This window comes from Bemisia tabaci, chromosome 2 (genome assembly GCF_918797505.1).
Source record: "Bemisia tabaci chromosome 2, PGI_BMITA_v3".
NCBI lineage: Eukaryota > Metazoa > Arthropoda > Insecta > Hemiptera > Aleyrodidae > Bemisia > Bemisia tabaci.
In genome coordinates this window covers 47872953-47893816 of record NC_092794.1, presented here as the reverse complement: position 1 = coordinate 47893816, position 20864 = coordinate 47872953, and the positions used below count along the sequence as shown (strand labels likewise).

The 20864-nt window shown below is 40.1% G+C and overlaps 2 protein-coding genes across 9 annotated transcripts in view; one reads left to right on the top strand and one right to left on the bottom strand.

The window, feature by feature from the left end:
* AMPdeam (AMP deaminase) overlaps positions 1 to 825 on the bottom strand; it is a 53573-nt gene extending 52748 nt beyond the window's left edge. The window contains exon 1 of one of the 4 annotated variants that reach the window (XM_019061593.2): positions 343 to 825. In XM_019061593.2, the coding sequence (XP_018917138.1) occupies positions 343 to 478 (136 nt within the window). In that variant the 5' untranslated portion in view covers positions 479 to 825. The remainder of the gene's footprint in view (positions 1 to 342) is intronic. The other 3 variants (XM_019061595.2, XM_019061597.2, XM_019061598.2) reach the window with 3 other exon arrangements.
* Positions 1 to 18479, top strand: part of LOC109044091 (uncharacterized) — a 29794-nt gene extending 11315 nt beyond the window's left edge. For 3 of the 5 annotated variants that reach the window (XM_019061602.2, XM_072297471.1, XM_072297470.1), the window contains 4 exons: positions 56 to 223; positions 13304 to 13672; positions 15660 to 16009; positions 17749 to 18479. In XM_019061602.2, the coding sequence (XP_018917147.2) occupies positions 13402 to 13672; positions 15660 to 16009; positions 17749 to 17841 (714 nt within the window). In that variant the 5' untranslated portion in view covers positions 56 to 223; positions 13304 to 13401 and the 3' untranslated portion in view covers positions 17842 to 18479. Of the gene's footprint in view, positions 1 to 55; positions 224 to 5500; positions 5823 to 13303; positions 13673 to 15659; positions 16010 to 17748 lie in introns of those variants that run through there. The other 2 variants (XM_019061603.2, XM_072297472.1) reach the window with 2 other exon arrangements.
* The last annotated feature ends 2385 nt before the right edge of the window (positions 18480 to 20864 follow it).

Sequence of the window (20864 nt, the reverse complement as noted above, 5' to 3'; positions counted from 1 at the left end):
GCAGTCCGAAGTTCTTCTAAACCCAAACCCTAACTTCCACTTCATTTATTTTTAGGTTGCTTCGCACTACTGGTAGGCATGGTACTTCCACACATTCCTTAATGAGTAATTTTAAGCACTATTAGAGCAGTACAAGATCAGCTGTATTGGTTCAACAATGGAAGTGTTACATAAAATTCAAGATACCACATCTCTCGTTCCACTCTAGGAGAACGCAAACTAAGTAAGTTATCCTTGCATTAACGCAAAGATTGATAAAAAATGTCCTCATTCTGATTTCGGTGTAAACATTTGACATTTAAAAGAAAGTATTGGACGTGAAATAACAGCAAATATACATACCTCCATCTTTGACAACACGAGTGTCTTCTGAAGCATCAGCCTCAGCATCAGTGCCATTCTCTACACCATAGGTAGAGGTCTCAAATCTGGAATTGAAATTTAGAGAGCCCTGTGAAAGAGACGATGTGTTGTCCATTATAACCGGATTGCTTGCACTACTACGGCTCTGTTACACTTCCACTCAACCTCACTGCTGGAAATGACTGGAAGGGAAGTAGAAGAGCAGATAAAGACTTGTAGAATCTCAATTCTATGTTATAAACACACGATACTCCGCGCTTTATCATGAACGACCGGACAAATTATTACCTAACCCGCATGCTAATGATCAAGTTGATCAGAGGGATCCCAGGTACTCAAATGCAATTAATTGCTAAAAAGACAGCAAGAGAAAGCGCGAACATGAATGAATGATATCACAATAATTACACAAGTCAAAACATCAATGAGAGGAGAGAGAGTGATGACAATGATAACCAACGGACCACAGATTAGTCCAACGGACACGTAAGAGAGGTGCTTTTTTAAGCAGGAGAGGTAAGACATCAAGAGGGAGGGGGGAACGGGAACGCGCCTTCAAGTGAATCGCTGCATTTTGTAGTACGTGTAGCACAAGTGTAGCACGAAGTTGATGGCCGAAAGGCAAAATCAAGTATCGCCAATCGCCATTGCGGTTTGCGGTGTTTCAAAATTTCCACTACTAATTTCTTTTTTCGTAAGGAAAACAAGCCAACTCTATAGCTAGATATTTTTCAGTAAATTCAGCTGACAGAGAAAAAAAATCACGTAAGTTTTCAAGATCAGACGTTGCTTAGTTTTGCGAACAGAAAACAAAGCACGTCAGGAGCCTGCAACGTTATATTTATTCGTATTCATTACAGTAGGTACTTATATTCTTTTTAATATTTATTTATTCCTACGGTTCAAGCTAAGCTATAGGGCAGTCCGTCAGCCTGCACCTTAGGCCGCCGATTGAAATTTTTTAACACTTTTCATCTTAGAAAACAAGAAAAAGATAAAAAGGCGCTCCCCAATCAGCATGATATCTTAAAGCAATGTTGTTATTTGCTGACATTGATGTAATGTTACTAATATGAATGGAATGTTAGATCAGTATTGTCAGGATAAGACTGACAAATGACAATATCAACATTGATGTAAGCTTGATAGATCGGCAATCAAGGAGATGTCCAGAAGTGTCAACCTGATAACAATGTTGACGGGGGCATATCAATGTAAGATTATTGTAATGTTACTTCAACCTCACTATCAATGTTGTTGCAATGTTCAGGCAAGTCCCTGGCAGTAGCACATCAACATTGATGCAATCTTACCTCATTCTTACTAAGATGGATATAATATGGCTGCAATGTTGATGTGTAAGATGTGCAATATTATACTAAGATTGTATTAAGGTTCTATGCTGAGTGGGTCGAAAGTGGGATTTTATCCTGCCGGGAAAAATCCCGTAAAATAATCCGTGGAAAGGAGGACCTAAATAATGGATATTTTGAGTCTGATCTAAAATGGACGATTTAGGTATCCATCCGTGCCCTGTTTCCATTTTCCCCGGAGACCGCATTTCGAACGTCGATTGTGTTTTTTAAACGCCAAATTTAGGACTCCCGGTGAAATTTTTGAAATTTCGAACCGAGAAAATTTAAAACGCGCTAATCATAATGGTGCCTGTACGACTGGTCGAAAAAGGACGAGAAATCCATGTCCTGTTGCCATTTTCCTCCCAAATGACCTTGAGCGCGAAATGTTGAGCTACGAATTTTGACTTGTAAGGAAATTTTTTAAATTTCGATCAGAGAAAGCTAAATACGCGCATTAAAGGAGCCAATAATGCAACAGGTAGGAAGAGGAGTTCATATTCATGCGCGGTTGCTATTTCTATCATATGAATGTGGCTGTTTTTATTGTTTGCATCGCAAGAACTAAGAATCCTGATGTCGCAGGATTTTGCCCGAAGTCATCCGACCATCTCGAGCACAGAATCTCGAGGGTTTTTTTTTTTAACTATTTGACACCTACCGAAATATTTGAAATTTCGAACCCAGAGAGCTGAAAACGCGCTATGAATGGGCCTGTTGCGAATTCTTTTTTATTGTTTGGATTGCATCCTGATGTCGCAGGATTTTGCCCGAAGTCTTTAGACCACTGGAAATCCTTAAAAATCCCCAAAAAATCAAAGGACTACGTGCAAAACGGGCCATTTGGGGCTCGGATCGGATACCTTTGAGACTTGTCCTATTCATTCACCTAACAATGCCCCATCTTTTTCCAAAGTTTCAAGCCCCCCAAAAATTTCGGGGAGACGCGGCGGGAGGTCAACGTTGAAAACCGGCAAAATTTTCGCGAATTTATTACTCGAAAACCAAGAAGTTTTGGAAAATGCGGATTAAACGAGCGTATTTAGCGTGACGAGAGCTTTCAGAGAATGTATAACATCATAGGGTTTCGTCAACTTCAGCTCGAGTTATCGCCTCCGAAGCGCCGGAACGCTCAAAAAAGTCCCCTTATTTTTTCACGTTTGGGCCGATTAAAAAAAAAAAAAAAGCCATTTTTTCATTTTCATGAAAAACTGATTTGTTGTTCCTGACTCTCTGTAGCCCCTCTAGCTCTTTACCGCATGCTCGGCAAATTTTTTGGTCGCGAGTTAAAAGAGCGGAAAGGAGCGAAGGTCGGGAAAATCGGCTATTTTAAACTGCGCGCGCGGCGTTGATCGGAGGGAAAACGTCCCCTCCCACTCAGTTCGGCAAATCACACTCCTCTGCCGACCTCGCACTGTTGCCACAAGTCTCCTGATCCGTCGCCGCGCGCAGTTTAAAATAGCCGATTTTCCCGACCTTCGCTCCTTTCCGCTCTTTTAACTCGCGACCAAAAAATTTCCCGAGCATGCGGTAAAGAGCTAGAGGGGCTACAGAGAGTCAGGAACAACAAATCAGTTTTTCATGAAAATGAAAAAATGGCTTTTTTTTTTTTTAATCGGCCCAAACGTGAAAAAATAAGGGGACTTTCTTGAGCGTTCCGGCGCTTCGGAGGCGATAACTCGAGCTGAAGTTGACGAAACCCTATGATGTTATACATCCTCTGAAAGCTCTCGTCACGCTAAATACGCTCGTTTAATCCGCATTTTCCAAAACTTCTTGGTTTTCGAGTAATAAATTCGCGAAAATTTTGCCGGTTTTCAACGTTGACCTCCCGCCGCGTCTCCCCAAAATTTTTGGGGGGCTTGAAACTTTGGGAAAAGATGGGGCATTGTTAGGTGAATGAATAGGGCAAGTCTCAAAGGTATCCGACCCGAGCCCCAAACGGCCCGTTTTGCACGTAGTCCTTTAATACGCCGGAAAATTCGGATTTTCAAAACGATCACATTTAAGCGGGAACGGATCCAATACCTACTTTCGCAACGACGTCACAGTACATGACAATTAAGCCTGGTCCCTTCATCGATTATAGGAATTAGGGAATGGGTTGATCAAAGATGACAAAAAACGTCCGACTCGTGTAATGTCTCCACCGCACAGAGGGCTGGCTCCTCAAGAGTCGCTTATAAGCAGTGTTTTCCCGCGCTGCACCGCTCGATGCCTAGCAGGGGAATTTTCCGCTCCGGGCTAAAATCCCGGGGAAAACCGCCTCCCCGATTTTCATAGCCTCCTGTATAAATAGACCTATGCGTCCAGTCGGATGGAAGGACGACATATATCCATTCATACCTTGTTGACATTTTGACCGGGGAATTTTGAGTTTATAATCAGTTTTCTCTGAAAATCTATTAAAATGCATCTATTTTATTGTGTTTCACTAATTATGTAAATCAAACCCCAAAAATCAAAATTCCGATGTTTTCTACCGAATGTATTAAATCGGCACGGCACGTAAAGCTTTGCACCAAAATTTTATCAAACTCCTCACAGAATGTTCATTTAGTATTGAGCAAAATTTCCGAAGGAAATACACCATTGCATTCTTCCTCAATGTAACCAAAGAGAAGAACGAAGACCATGTAATGAGCATTGATCATGGGTCGTAGAGTATGGATATATACTTGCCGTTCTAACTCATGTTCATATACTTATTAGGTATGTTTATTTTATGCATTTATTTCCGACTAGTCGAGGTTTTTCCGATTTTGGTTGGTTATTTTTCCGCTATTTTAAAACTTTTCCGGGTGAAACACACTTTTTGCGATGTAGAATAGTACCTTAGTACCTAGAACGGAACAATCATTCTGCCTCCCCCCCCCCCCCCCCAACGAAAAACCCCAGAGTTCGAATTAGATTATTAGATTTCGAATGGTGGGGCCGAGTAGTGAGGGGAGGTTCAAGTTTGTGGTCGCGATAACTCGCGCAAAAGAGCCTCCCAAAATTTGGCCCCTTTTTAGGTATTCGATTCGACCATCGGACCAAGGTTTAAATGGAAGCTTTACCCCTAAACCCCTAAATCCCCCTAAACCCCCGGCAGTAGCATTTTGGGGGCTGAAAATAATTTCATTGAATTTTTAGAGGTTGAGTTACTTTAATTTTCAACCGTTTCCGAGAAAAAAATAGTGGACGGGTGGTCTGGAACACCCGGTATTTTTAAAATGAACCCGGAAAGGGGTACCAATCAAGAGCCGGACTTACCCTAACCTAGGATGCCGTTGGGTAAAAAAGTGCGGTTTTTTCGGCAGCACATTTCGGTAAAAAACTAGCAGTACATTCCTTTTAAAACGTTTTTTGGTATCAACTTGCAATATGTAAAAAAAATATTTCCCCAGGCCCCCACTTTTTAACCCCCTCCCCCTTAGGCCCTTTCTATGAGGGTACAAAACTGTTTTGGAACCATGCATTTCAATGCAACATTAATTATAGCAAAACTTTGGCGTTACGAATTTTTCAAAATTGGTAGCCCCTTACCCATCTCGTTCTAAGTTTTCATAATTCGCATGATCGGTACAAATAATTTTCTTTGCGGTACATTTCGCTATGAAACAAGTACCAAACTTTGATCATTTTGAATTTAATCTCTTGACAGGTATGGGGAGGAGGGTCCGGAGAAATGGACCCACGGCAATCGCCGCGATATCTTAGCGTGCTTTCATCAAAGTGAGGCGAGTTCCCAGCGATGTTCTCAATCCTAAACGAAAGATCACTCGGAGAAAGGAGGGAGCTGACCGCACACAACCCAGACCCAGAGTAAAATGTATACGTGTGCTCAGTCGGTGGGAACTTGCTAGGATCGACTGACTGTCCGATAACGGGAGTCTCTCCCGTTTCCGAGTCGCGTGTGCGTGTGTGGGTGTGTATTTGTGCGCGCTAAGATACGCGTCTCTGCAGAACGGTGGCTTAGCTTAAGGGCCAAGTGTCGTTTTAATAATCTCCTAGGATTATCTCTACACCTAAGGGCCAGGATTTTTGAATATTCTTAGTGCTAGCCGGTCGCCTTTGAGAGCGATTCCAGTCGAGATATTGACACAACTCTTTTCAAAATAGGTATGTTTTCAATTTTTCTTCAATTCTGCCACTTTTTGCTGACAATAAATCGTAGCTTAAATTCTGGTAGGAGTTTTTCGTGTCGGAAAATCTTTAAATGTTTAAAAATATTCACCCACACATATTATATTTATATCAAGGGGGAAAAATGAATTTTACGTGAATTTTTAATAATCTTTAATTGAGTGTCAATCTTTTTCAGTTGGAATACAATTTATACAACGAAGAGCCCCTATTTCTGGCTCATTTTAGAGACAAAATATGGAAGGCATAATACAAAAAAGAGTGTCCGAGAGATAATGGGCGTTGAGGGGACGATTGTGCACGATATCATGACCAAGCAATTGGTATGGTATGGGCATGTGCAGAGAATGGCTGATACCAGGTTGCCGAAGAAGGTGTTGGAGTGGGTCCCCCCAGGTAGGCGACGGAGAGGGCGTCCAGCCAAACGGTGGGTAGAGGGCATCCATGAAGAGATGGAGAGATGTCAGCTTCCGGAGGATCTCTACCATGACAGATTCCTGTGGAGAATAGGCGTCGCAGAGCGCCCTAGCGCGCCGTAAAAGCGGCTCACACACACACATAATACAAAAAAGATCTATAGAGGTTGTTGGCAAAGAGAAGTTCTGTTTCGCCCATGAGCGCGTACGAAGGGAAGTCCGGGTGGGGGGGGGGGGGGGGGCAGGCCCCCCTTGCATTGGCCTCCCAAATCAACAATTGCAATGTCAACTGGCCCCCCAGAGATTCTGGATGATGGGAAAAAACATTCGTCGCGGATGATTATCTCTTCTAATATAGGGTCGTCTTATACAAAAACACCGTGTTCATTCGGTTCGTATCATCTAAAATTTTCATCATGGAAGCCTCAAAATACGTCCAAATATAGTTAAAAATTTCAAAAATTCTACAGATGTGTTGAATGCAACGATTCGAAAGTATTTTGTGCTGGAAGTAAAGGAAGGAAGTAGGTAGGTAGGTATTGATGGAAAATCTGCGTCATGGAAGCTTCAGAATTCATCCATGTATTAGTATTAAAATTTAAAAAAATTTTTGGGGGAGGCCCCCTGGACCTTCCACTGGACAGGGGTTATTCCATATCCCTCAGATCCCGCGGTGGAAGGGGGGCCAGGCCTTCCCAAGCAAAATGACCTATACGAACGTCTTTAACGTTTCGCCTCGAAGCGACTGTGCTTTGCGAAACGGCGCGTAAGGGCGTAAAAGCTGAGCTCATTGGCAGGTACCTACCTGCTATTCGCCAACTCGTTGATCCAGTGCTGGCAACCATATAGCTGTAGTTCTTTTATTGCAAATAGTTTAGTCTCGAAAACGCGTTGTAGGTAGTAGAAAAGAAACACACAATTACCGCGTATAGCTGTCATATCGCGAGTTTTTGCACGCACGCCGCGCCGCACCCAGCTTAGATTAAGTACGCGGATTACGCATATAGGTTCTCCCCAAAAAAAACAATAGCCTCGGCGCCGAGACCAAGAATAAAGTTATTCATTTGTGCCATTACTTAAGCTAATTTAAAATGAAGAGTTTATCAAAAACCAAATGTAAATAAAATTTTAAATTTATGAATCATAACATTTATTTGAGGGTAAAATGCCGATAGCAGGCACTGGAAAACCTATCGAACTCGTTTCATAAAATGTCGCAGACTGGACCCAGAGATGCAAAATTTCATTTTACAATATTTTAAGCGAATGCGAAAGCTATTTAACTGCGGGTGTAGATGAGTACATGTCGAAAATCAAGAGAAAGTATGGCTAAATATACTCCCGATCTCCTATTCCTGCACGAGCCGCTCTAATCCAATCCAAGAAATGTACTCATACTTAAAAAAAAGGCGAGGATATGTTTTTCACGAAAAATCAACATGCATTGGTCACAAGAATCTATATATCTGTAAGGTCGGAACAAGAACTCCGTCAGGATTGATAAGGAGACCTCCAATTTTTCGACTACCTATGATGCGTGCCGTTAAAAAAAATATGCTGGTAACAACGTCTGCTAATACTGTTGAAATTGTACTTTAGAAAACCTCTTCAAGCTGATTTTTTTTTTTTTTTTTTTTTTTTTTTTTTTTTTTTTTTTTTTTTTTAATGCAAAGGTATATGCAACGCTGAACTCTTACCTAAGCCAATAAGTTTCAAGACAGCATAAATGAGATGTAGCAGCGTCACACTTCTGGAATCGGTGGATGTTACAACCTGACATGCCCATTTTCTTATGAGCCCTAATAAGCTCCATTTATGGGTACGAATGCCTATTCTAAGGTTTAGAATATATATTGGACGTATTCGGTCTCTGGTAGCAACGGCTACATTGAAATATCTTTTAAAAAGCTCATCATTGGTTCTTAAATATATTGGTTCTTAAAAAACAATAAAAAAACTGTGAAAATTAATGTTGTAGGATAGGTACCCTGTTTGTGAAAAATATGTTCCCATAGGTAGGTAATAATATTATTAATAAATATTTAAAAATAAATATTATTTATTGATAGCTATACGTTGCTAGTTTTTTTCATTATAAAAATTTGTGTATGTAATTTATAACAAATGTTAATTTCACTTAGAGGGATACCCTTTCAAAAGAAACGCCCTAAAACACTCGTTTCAACAGTTTTCTGAGTGTTTTTAGTGAGTGGGTTTTAACGGTTATTGTTGTCTCTGGAGATTTGATTCATTTTTGACTATCTGCATGATTGATTCCCTCATCAAATAGCCTCAACTCTTATTTCGATGAAGTCAAGCGTAGAGCAGAGGCTGGAGATTCCGCGGCGCCGATGCCTGTGAAAAGTAAAGAACACCTGTGTTACACAAATGAAGAAAAAAGGAAATGCTGAGGGCTGAGGAATCTTCGGCGGGAAGCGAGCGAAGCGGAACCGGCTGGTGTCCATGTCGTGCACGGTCCGAGCTGAGCTGAGCCGGTCGCTAGGATGCGAGAGGAGGGAACCGCTCTAACCTGTTCTTGGTCTCGGTCTCGGTCACTCTCGTTGGTTCGAACCCCAAGAACGAACAAGACCAGTGTCGAGAGGGGTCATAGAGGCCTATCTTAAACCTCCTTTCCACTCCTTTCTGTGTCCGTTGTGATGGCCGTGACTCACCACTATATAGCTATCGTTTCCGGAATAGCTTGCATAGTTTGAAAACAAGTTTTTGAACAGAACAAGTTTTGACCTACATTCGACGGATCCTCTTGATTTCTGCATTTCAATTGATGGATCGGAATGCTAACTTTGGGGCTTTTGGTTTGTCGGCTCTGGAATAAATAGGTAATAAAAAAAAAAAAAAAAAAAAAAAAAAAAAAAAAAAAAAAAAAAAAAAAAAGTAATTTGAAGGGGATAAGAGAGAAAGTGAGAGGGGAAAAAGGGGGAGAAAAAAGGAAATGTGCGATGAAAGGAGACGGTATAAGTACCTAGGTGCATGGCCAAATTCGTCAGATGTTTCTGAGGTGGTAGAGCTGGCTTACGATATATCGCATCGTTTATGTCTAAAGTCTCGGCAGATCTTGAATTTTTAGTGATTTTTAGTCATATAAATAGATGTAAGCCCCTGCGCATGAGCCTAGAGAGTCATTTTAGAACAAAAAAATTGGCAAAATTCAGAGAGATGAAAGCAGAATGCTGCCCGGAAGAAACACCTCGCATTCAAAACACAAAATAACGTGAAAATCAGCGTAAATATCAGAATATTTAGTGATCCAATAACGTACACTGTCAATGTTTCTGTGATGGATGATTTCTTTTAACGCCCAACTAAACTTGAGGTTTCCCTAAAAATTTCATGAGAGGGTAACTTGTAGAGGGCTTGTAGAGGGCTTTAAACCCACCCACCCCCTCCCCCCCCCCCCCCCCCGTCAAACGGAGAGAACTCTCTTATTATACCTCTTTCGAAAGCACATGAAAAAAGACAAATTATCGTGCAAGCCCGAAGTCATTATCTCAAACTGCTCCAAAATGGCGGCCAGTCAAAAGTCAAAATGACCGAAAATTGGCACCTCGATCGCTTTTTGCCGAAACTCGATACTCAGGGTGTATTGGTACGAAAAAGTGAATCTGACGTTGGATTCTCAAATAAAACGAGCTTCTGAGATGGTGGCCAGCTAAGGTTGAAATTACCAAAAAACAGTGTTAAAAAAATTCCGACGTCGGATTTGTTTTTTTCGAGCGCAAATAAGTACCTTCAGATACCGATTATTGCGCAAATCCATCGACAAAAAACCGATCAAAATTTTTGGCCACCTTATAAACTTTAACCGCGCGCCATTTTGAACAGGTTGGAGATATTGACTTCGGGTTTGCGCAAAAAGTTTTCCTTTTTTACCTTTTTCGAACGAGGTATCACAAGGGAGGATCATTCCATTATAAAAAAAAAGTTGCTCCGTTGCTCTACTTACTGAAATTTTAGGGGGCCAAAATGTAGCTGCCCTTGCCCGCCTAGGAATATTTCCCAAGTTTCAAATCATTATTTCAATTCGGTGAAGTTAGAGAGGGTTAGAAGGGACTTTTGGATCACCCTGTAGAAGTATACCATTTCTTCCGAGTGTAGATCGTAAAATCGTCAGCTCGTCTCTTGTGGCCGGGGTTTGTTCCGCCACTCCGCCTCGCGACCGGTAATTAAATATGAGGCATGGACGAAATAATTCTAGGCAGTCATTTCCTTACTTTTGACCGTAACTCAGCCTCGAACATGAATAATCGTGCATTCGATCTTATTCGGAGTGTTAAAGAAAACTGGGTCGTATTCCTGCATCGACCGAAATTGAGAATGGCAAACACTTAGCTCATGCGAGCCTAAATCGATGTGATCGTCTTCATATCATGACCATTCATTTTTTTATTCAAGGCATGTTCGCAGAACGTTTCGAAGCGAAATGGATGGGAACAATATCGATGGCTTGAAAGCGAAACCATGTATCTCCATTGCGGATCAAAATCTCTGCTCCTATATAGTTGATATTCTTTAAAGAGAAATGGGTCAACTTTACAGCTTTGCATTTATTTATACAGAATATTATGCTAACAACTGAGAAAGATCAAATAATTTTTCAAGATATTACGTTGACTAGTTTGCTAATAAAAAAAAGAAGCATGACAATTAAGAAGTCTGCAATACGTGTTGCAAACGGTGATGTGTGGTCTCGCACTTTGACCATCGATATCGTCAAATTCTCTAGGCCAAAGGCCTTTTTGTCTCAGTAGGTAATTTATTCCCATCGGATATTTTTTTAAGGTTTCTTTTATTTTATTTTAATTCTTCAAGACTTTTGGGTGGGCCTCGGAACTCCGCCGAGAAGAATAAACGAGAAAGTAAAAATTATTTTCTCGGATGGACGGACAGATGGACAAATATTTTGAAACTTTCCATTTGTACTATATTTTTTTATTGACCTCCTCGTACATGCAGATCTCCACGTTCGCGAGACTTCTTCCACATTCTGTTGGGACCTTTCCATCCTCCCCCCCCCCCCCCTAACTGAACAAAATTAGTTAAAGTCTTATCCTCCTCGTGGAAGCTCGTTCGCCTTTCTGTCCCCGTGGCCGCACTCCCGTGGGAGTGACTTATTTTCAAGGATTTACTAGCCAGAGCGGCAGATCGAAATCATACGAGGGCGTGGCGTTGCGACTCATTTCATCTCCTGAATTTTAGCGCATGTCGATTGCAATAATCATCCCTGTCCACTTGTGGAATTTAGTCTACGGGGTGTCCTAAAAGTCTGGTCCGCCCCCTCTGAATTTTTACCTACCTATAATTCGTTTCTATCACGAAATTTTGGGGGAGTTCATGGTTGAATACCTACCTGTGAGGGGAGAGTACGTACATATGTCGAAATATGGACCTCTTGGGGGCGGAGGGGGGGGGGGGGGGGTTTCCAACAATCTATCACAAAAATCACTGAAAAAATTCCGCTGCCAATAATCTTTCAGATTCCAGTATCAAACCAGGATGGCCAATAATGTTCATAAATGAGCGTTCTTCCGCCAAAATGAGTAAATCGATGCAAAAAATGGGTCAAATGCGTGTTTTGCGAACGAGAGGTCGTAACAGCTGTAATAAAAATCATGCTGAATACTGAAAGTTCATAGGTTGGCAGCCCTTTCGGGCCCTAAAATCTTCTTGATCTACCTAATTTCCAAATTACCAACATGTCTGTGTTCTCTCCATAAAGGTATATAGTTCCTAGATCAATGTAAGCTACTTGGGGGACCCCCAACATTTTTGAGGCCCCTAGCCCTACACAAAGGGGCTGCGGACCCCAACATTTATTTCAAATAGTAACCCTCTCTTCGTAACACCTCAATCGAAAGAGGATAAAAAAGGAAAAGTTTTTCGAGCAATTTGTAGGGCACCATTTTGATTTTTGAAAAAAAAAGGGGGCCGGTCGAGGTTCTAAATAGGAGTAAACCCGAAATTCTCCCAAATTCGGAACCTTGGCAAAAAATCCAAATCCGGCATTGGTCCCTGAAAATGGCGACAACTGACGAAAAATGAGTATTTAACCTGTTTTTCGGCAGTTTCTTATAAAAGCAATGCCGAATTCGGCTTTCTCTTGCCATAAAAACCCCGATTACTAAGTATTTATCGAGAGATTCGGAATTTTGACCGGCTGCCATTTTGTCAAAAATTAGAATGGCAACCTGTTGTTTGCGCCAGTAAGTACTTATTAACTATCGAAAGAAATCACAATGGGGATTGGGGGGGGGGGGGGGGTTTGCCACTTGAAAAAAAAGTTGTAGCCCGGCAGCCTCCCCTGTGAGGGGGTCCCAAAAGTAGCTTTACATTGATTCGCAAACATCCCCAAAGTTTAGTTGCAAAATATGAATCAGGTTTAGGTTAGGAGGGGGTGAACCGAACATTTAGAACATCCTGTTTAACGATAAGTGCGGCATCTTGAAGCAGAAGGGAGAAAAGTCCAATGTAAGCATTGGATTGTGTGACTTGTTCTCTTTTTCTTATTTTTGAAACGTTGCACGTCATCCTCTTTTTCCATTTACGGATTTATTTTCGTCAAAAAAGACGTAAGTGACCTCCAGTCCGTCTCCAAAAATAGCTCACGAGACCTTAAAATTGTTTGGTTTTTAAACTACACAATGCCACCGGTTCAAGCTCTCTGTTTTGATGTCCTGAATAAGAGATCATTTTTCTTACAAATAAAATATCCGGAGAAAAAATCGGTGCTAGTCCCTATTCAAAATCTTAAACAAAACCCTCCCCCCTCCTATCCACCCAGGCTCATCACGAAAAATCCCTGAACATCCCAGCTTGTCTCTTTTCTCAAATTATACCTAGATATACTCACTTTATCCCAAATTTTACCGATTCGTGCCATATTCTTTTGAGTTGGTAGGTAACAAATTTTCTCGATTTACTATAGGTACGTATCATCCCTATTGAAGCCGAATCATTCCAATTCACGATTTTTTAAAATTAATGTAATAGGTACTAATTTTTTCATGTCTGCTCTAATTTCAGAAATCAAAACAAAAACAATAAGCACAAAAACGCAAAAGCTCCGTCATTCCTCAATAATGCCTTGAAAACGAATAAAACGGAGAAAAGGTTTACCTACAATGACCGCGGTGACCCTATCATGGTTAGCAGTTTTGATCCTAGTCATTCTCTCACTCTCAAACTTAGCAGAGGCCAAATCAAAGCAGCGAGATAACGACGATGAAGACTGGGGAGATGGAGGCTTCTTAAAAAATCAGAAGCCATACACCGTTGAAATTGAGGATCTCACCCTAGATGGTGGATCATCTCCGGTGATAGGAGATGACGTACCCGATGATCAAATGGTCGACTCGCATATGAGTAACCTCTACTCTGAAATGATGTCAACAGGTTCGTTCTTCTTTTTTTATCACATGACTAAAAATGGTGTCTATGTATTACGTTTCTGGATACGTGTCTGATAGATAACATAAAATACGACAAAAAGAGCAAGTTCATATGGTCCAAATACTATTTGGATACGGTATCTTATACGTACCTACGTATTTTTCAATACTTCATACGTATTACAGGGTGATTCAAAAGTCCCTTCCACCCCCTCTAACTTTTTACCTAATTGAGGTAAAGATTTGAAACTTGGGGGATATTCCTAGGTCAAAGGGAGCTACTTTTTGGCCCCCCTGAAAACCCCCACACTTTTAATTTGAACCCCCAACTTTTAATTTTCAAATGAGAAGACCCCATTTGTGATAGCTCGTTTGAAAGAGCATAAAAAAAGACAACTTTTCGTGCAAACCCGAAGTCAATAGCCCAAACCGTTTCAAAATGGCGGCCGGTTAAAGTTCAAAATGGCCAAAAATTCACACCGGTTATTTGTCGATGGATTTGCGCGAAAATCGGTATGTAGGGGTATTTTGACACGAGAAAAACGAATTTGACGTTAGATTTTCAAAAAAACCGGAATATCCAAAATGGCCGCCGGTTAAAGTTTAAAATGGCCGAAAATTTTCACCTCGGTTTTTTCCTGATGGATTTGCCTAAAACTTGGAATTTGAGAGTATTTTGGTAAAAGATAAACAAATTTGAACTTAGATTTCTAAAAAAATAAATTTTTGGTCATTTTGAACTTTAACTGGCGGCCGTTTTGAAAATTTCGGTTTTTTCGAAAATCTAACGTCAAATTCGTTTTTCTCGTGTCAAAATACCCCTACATACCGATTTTCGCGCAAATCTATCGACAAATAACCGGTGTGAATTTTCGGCCATTTTGAAATTTAACCGGCCGCCATTTTAAAACGGTTCGAGATATTGACTTCGGGTTTGCGCGAAAAGTTTTCTTTTTTTATGCTCTTTCGAACGAGCTATCACAAAAGGGGTCTTCCCAAAATGGCCGCCGGTTAAAACTCAAAATGACCAAAAATTGATTTTTTTAGAAATCTAAGTTCAAATTTGTTTATCTCATGCCAAAATACTCTCAAATTCCAAGTTTTAGGCAAATCCATCAGGAAAAAACCGAGGTGAAAATTTTCGGCCATTTTAAACTTTAACCGGCGGCCATTTTGGAAATTTCGGTTTTTTTTTAAAAATCTAACGTCAAATTCTTTTTTCTCGTGTCAAAATACCCCTACGTATCGATTTTCGCGCAAATCCATCGACAAACAACCGGTGTGAATTTTCGGCCATTTTGAACTTTAACCGGCCGCCATTTTGAACTTTAACCGGCCGCCATTTTGAAACGGTTCGAGATATTGACTTCGGGTTTGCGCGAAAAGTTTTCTTTTTTTATGCTCTTTCGAACGAGCTATCACAACGGGGGTCTTCCCATTTGAAAATTAAAAGTTGGGGGCCTCCTGAAAATTTTAGGGGGGCCAAAAAGTAGCTCCCTTTGACCTAGGAATATCCCCTAAGTTTCAAATCTTTACCTCAATTAGGTAAAAAGTTAGAGGGGGTGGAGGGGACTTTTGGATCACCCTGAATACATATTTGGATACGTATTTTCCCTTTCTATTAATTGATTCGTATTTTACATGGAATTTTGGCTACTAGGAAAGTTCAAAAAGGCCAAAGATCGGCACCTCACTTTTTAGCCGTCTCGGAATCAGGGGGTATTTAGACAGGGGAAAAACAAACTTGACGTTAGGAAAGAAAAACCTAAAGTTTTAACATGGCGACCAATTAAAGATCAAAGAGGTAGAAAAATCGCAACCTCAGTTTTTTACATTTACCTAACATCAAAATCTTTTTCTCGGGAAGTTGCCCGCACGTTCGACCTCGCATCAGGAACCGGGACGATCGAATCATGTATTAGTTAAACGATGAATTGTAAAAATAAGTATAAACATTGCGCTATTTCAACATACATTTTTCTGATTCACAGTCAACCAAGATGGTTTGAAACAGCACGGTGGAGGTCATGCCGGAGGCCTAGGAGGCCATGGTGGAGGTCACGGAGGAGGCCTCGGAGGCCACGGAGGCCACGGGCTGAAGAAGAAGAAAAAAAAACCAAAACCACACAAAAAAAAGAAGGGTTTCAAGGAGAAGTTCCTTCCTCTCTTGCTGATTCCCTTCATTATACAAACAACGCTGATTCCAATGTTCATTATGAAACTCAAAATGATTGCCATGAAAGCTGCCGTTCTAGGCAAGCTTGCCCTAACGTTACTAGCTTTTAATTTTATACGTAACTACAGATTTGGAGGTGCTCAAACAGCTGATGAGCATTACAGCGTAAGTGTTTAAGGTTTACAATATTAGAAGATAGAGTCTGTAGCTTCAATTCAGCAAAAAAGAGAAATGCAATCGATAATGAAGTCGTCGCCCCCCCCCCCCCCCCCCCGGTCCCTTACTTGTATCCTTCTTATTCCCTTAATATCTCTCCATATCCCTCATTATCGCTGTATACCCTCTATATCGCTGAGTATCTCTCTTTATCTCTCTTTATCCCTCTATATCACTCTGTATCCCTTTATATCCATGTTTATCCTGTAAATCCCCCTATCTCCCTCTACCCCTTCTTTATCCCTCTATAGCCTTGTATATCTCTCTACATCCCTCTTTATACCTCTATAACCGTCTGTAGTAATCCCTCTAAAGGGAGTTCCAGAGAACCCGCCTACTTTCTATTTCTCGGGAACGGCGAAGAATTCAGCTTCGGGACGAATATTTTTAGGGTTAAATCGACCTCAAAGAATTCAATAAAAATATTTCCAGCCCCCCAAAATCCCATGGGAGGAGGGGAGAGTTGAGGGGGGTGCCCCCTGTTTCTTACAAATTTCAAATAGGTAGGGTGTGTTTCGACCTCTGATTTAAATTCTAGGACCGAAAATAAGAACTTTTTGTTCAATGCACTTTTTCCGTAAACCACCATTCTTTGGAGTTACGGGGCATTTATTGGGCGAATTTAAAATAGTCACTGTAAAATTATTTGATTTCCAAAATCTAAAATTGTCCTGAGAGAAAAGGTCAATACTTGTTTATTGGTGTGCCCATGACCTCTGTTGATCCAAAATTATGGGGACCACGACCCCTTGAAAATTTTGGGGCTTTGGAGGGCCAAAGTCGAAAATGTTAAATGACAAGGGTATATCTTTACCTACTTCAAATGTGGATTCTACGTGAAAATTTACGTCAAATTGACATGGCGCACGGCCTATTTACCCCAAATTTTTTTTTGCCTCCTCTTTCCTCCGAAATTAAACGGCTCCTAATAAGGGGAAATGGGGTGTTAGGATATTTTATGGGACAAAGAAGGCATATGCCACATTAACTCTACGTACATTTTCGAGTAGAATCCAAGAAATAAAAACATCTTGGTGGTTGTTGATTTTGATATGAGCCGCACCACGGTGCATGAGTCGCGGAAAAGGGATCACTCGAGGGAGAGACAAACCGCGAACGGACCAATCTTTGCGTGGCCGCCATTTTGTCTTTCTTGGCGATGTACGTTTAAAGAAAGGTTTGAATCACGCAAGTTCAAAATCATTTTTCGTAGTTCATTAATTAATAAAGTTTTTTTAAAAATTTGAATTAAAACCAAGGTGTTGTGTGAATATTTATTTATATATAATATTTACATATAATATAAATATTCACACAACATCTTGGTTCTAATTGAAATTTTAAAAATTAAAATGGTGTTGTTCCAATCAAATCTTATTAATTAATAAAGATAAAAAAATGGCCATGAACTAAGTGCACTGTCTATTTTCAAAAATGCAAGAATTAAAAATTACCTACTGAACATAAGCTCGACTGGCTAATCACTAAAAGCCTATTTTTTATACATAGCATTACTACTTTTTGAAAATAAAAAATCTGATTTTTGGGAGAGAAGCCTTCTGCCGTCTTACTTTGCCACGGAAAGCAGTATGTAGACATTTCTTTGTTATCGAAATTGTTGACACCAGAGAATTATGTAAAAAAAAAAAAACAAAAATAAATACATCTCGTTTTATTTTTTTTCGCAGAATCGACTTGCAGAGGAACATTACGGTTACAGTGGAGGTGCTCCTGAAATAGGGGCTTGGGTCAATGGAAGGAGTTTCCATGCTTTACATTAATATGGTTTTCAGGAATGATTGCCCAATGCATTTGTAAAATTCAACCGATTAAAATTGATCGCCAACAGTTTGGTCCTGCTGAAATTAAATGTCTGCATGTACCTGCTTGATATACGACAAATCATCAATGCAACCACCCAACCGAGGAGCTTGAGGGACAAGGGGCGTAATAAAGTGCAGTTTTTGCTACTTCTAGAAATACGTTTTTGAAGCTTCGAAATCACATGGATCCTTATGGCGGAAAGAAAGTTCAAACTGACATTTTGATGCTTAAAAATTGGAATTCGTGGGCGAATTTTTCACAGAATTTGCATTTAGACTTTTTTTAACTGAATTCATTACTATCTCATTTCTTTAAAAAACTGCACGTATGCGTATATTGTCCTCCAATCCCTCAGTTATTCTTGTACACACATTTGATTAGGTACTCACTAAACATGAACTATTGCTGCAAAATTAAAAATATCGAAAGGCTCCCTTTCGTAGGTATAATTTGTTTATCCACTCAGGGAAAAAATTAATCCCAAATTTGTTCTTAATTTAGAAAAGTAAATAATTTTTAAATCAAAATCAAAGTCGTATGGTTGACTCTCTAATGACAAATTTTAATTGTAATAAAAGAAATTGAATTGTTATAATGTTGTTTCTGTTTTCCACCTTGTCACGGCAGAAAATAATAATTTACCTTTAAATTATGTTTAAAAAACAAGTGCGATTTTATAATTTGTAAGGCTTTTTTGAGGGGGAAAAGCTAATTTTTGGCAACGAAGCCCCCATCCGCACCACTTCTTCTTGGTTTAATTGATCTGAATTTTTAAAATGTTATTCTTGTTTTCCTCAGAAAGGTCATTCCGAAATTTAGGTGGCAAACCCTATCTCTCTTTGACTTCGAAACAAGTCCAAAGTTTCAAGTTTCGGTGGTTTAATCGGTACCTAATAAAGGTCCACATACCCATGGTCAAAAACATACATAGGTAGGTACCCTGACACAAACAATTTCGCAAATTGTGAGACATACTAGTTTTAACAGGGGATCCGAGGTAAATTACTTGAAAAATGGATGTTATGAAAATTTCATGGGGGAAAAAATAAATAAATTTGTAGCACCGGAATAGCATGCACCAAACAGCTGGTGAGCACATATCTCTTATGACAACTTTTGGTGACTTGTAAAACACACTTTTGTTAGGCCGAAAAAATTAGTGTAGTTGCTCTTATTATACCAAACAAGAGGCCTGTAGCCGCTACGCGGCCTCCAACCACTGAGAAAAACTACACATGAAAAAAAGAAGAACAACCATGTTCAAGTTTAAGAGATGAATGGATTCAAAAGACGACGGACGCACACGAAAGAAAGCATCATCATCATTAATATAAACTTCGAAGGATTGAGACTTTCAGCGATTCTACCTTTTTCTATTTCACTCGAGAGGTTGCCAGATTGTGCGATAAATGTGAAAATTTTACATGGATTTGGATTGGGAAAAGTGCCAAAAAAAGCAACTTATCTGGCAACAATAGAGTCCGGGAGGTACAAGAGGCTGCCTTGCTGGGAAACCCCATGATTTAGCCGGAAATGTCATTTAAACAATTGATTCCGTTTGAAGCATCAATTGTATACTAGGGGAAAGCTATTATTTAAAATAATAATTGTAAATGGACACAGATGCTACAGAAAGGGAAAAAGGAAATGGAAAGGAAACGGAATGAGGATATGATTACTAATATGCAATCAGAGAGAATAAAACAAAAACATCAGAGAAATTTATATGCGATGAAAGTATAAGAAAAAAACACGAGTGGGCTCATTGCGATTCGGAACTCGGACTATACTATCGTTGAGCAGTTTTTAGACCCCTACGCCACCGATAATCTTCTTAAAAGGTAAAGATAAACTTTCGCTACTTCAGCAAGTCAAATCGCGGAGGGGGGTCCCTGGATTGTCTTTTTCCGCCACCCGATGGGATGACGTCCCAGTCAAATGCGTTTTTGAAGAAATGATCGATCCCCATCGTCGCTTCATCTCCACACATCTATTCATGTGCAAATGATGGCACGCTCCAGCACGAAATCATTTTTGTCTCCAGAGTCTCCAAAATGTATACATCTTAATGATCAATAATGTCCAATCACTGAGAAAAATGGCTCGCGTAGCGAGTGATCGGGAGTCCAGGGGGCGCAGCCCCTTGGCTGGCCGTGACGGACGCGCAAAGCGCGTCCAGAACAGCTAGTATTTATCTCCAATTGCAACGTTATACACAAATTTTTATGTTTTATTTTTGAACACCGTTTTTGGAAGCTACACACAATTTTGCCCACGAATTTTCTTACATGATCTCAAGTGTAAGCATTGTTCGACGCAATATTTTCGTTATCATTCTATTTTCTTTCAATGTACCTAATAATAATAATAAAAAAAAATTAAACATGCGAGTTTCTGTACATATTTTCCCTTAGCTTATGGTAAAAACCGGAGCAAAGAGTCAAGAATGGTGCCACTAAATCCTAGTTTAACAGTCGCTTTAGCGTCGTGCGAGCCTGGGAATGGAATGCGGTGGAGTCATCTTTGCAGTGTGACGCGCCTTCCATCCGGCAAGCGGCATTATGCCTACGCCCGTGGTCGAGCGTTATTTCGTCACGCCTACCATGAATGAATGAAACCAAATATCGACGCCTCCACGTGGAAAAAAGTGTTCTTATCTCCGATAGCAACTTTGCAAATCGCTACTCATAATTTTTTTAAATCAATTTTATTTTAAAAAAAGCTACATACAGTTTTTTTGAGAAGTTTCCGAGAAATTTCCGGAACGATTTGAAATAAAATCACAAAAAATTTCGACGCGATATTTTCGTTCGTTCTGTTTTCTTTTATCAAGCCAAAATTAATTTTACGCGAATCAAGGCTCGGAATTGCTGCATCGTTTGAACATCGTCCGAAGCGTTGCAATTATGATACTTATTTACACTTCTATTGTGATAAAAACCGAGCAGGAACCGTCAAAATAAATGACGCGTATCCGCGC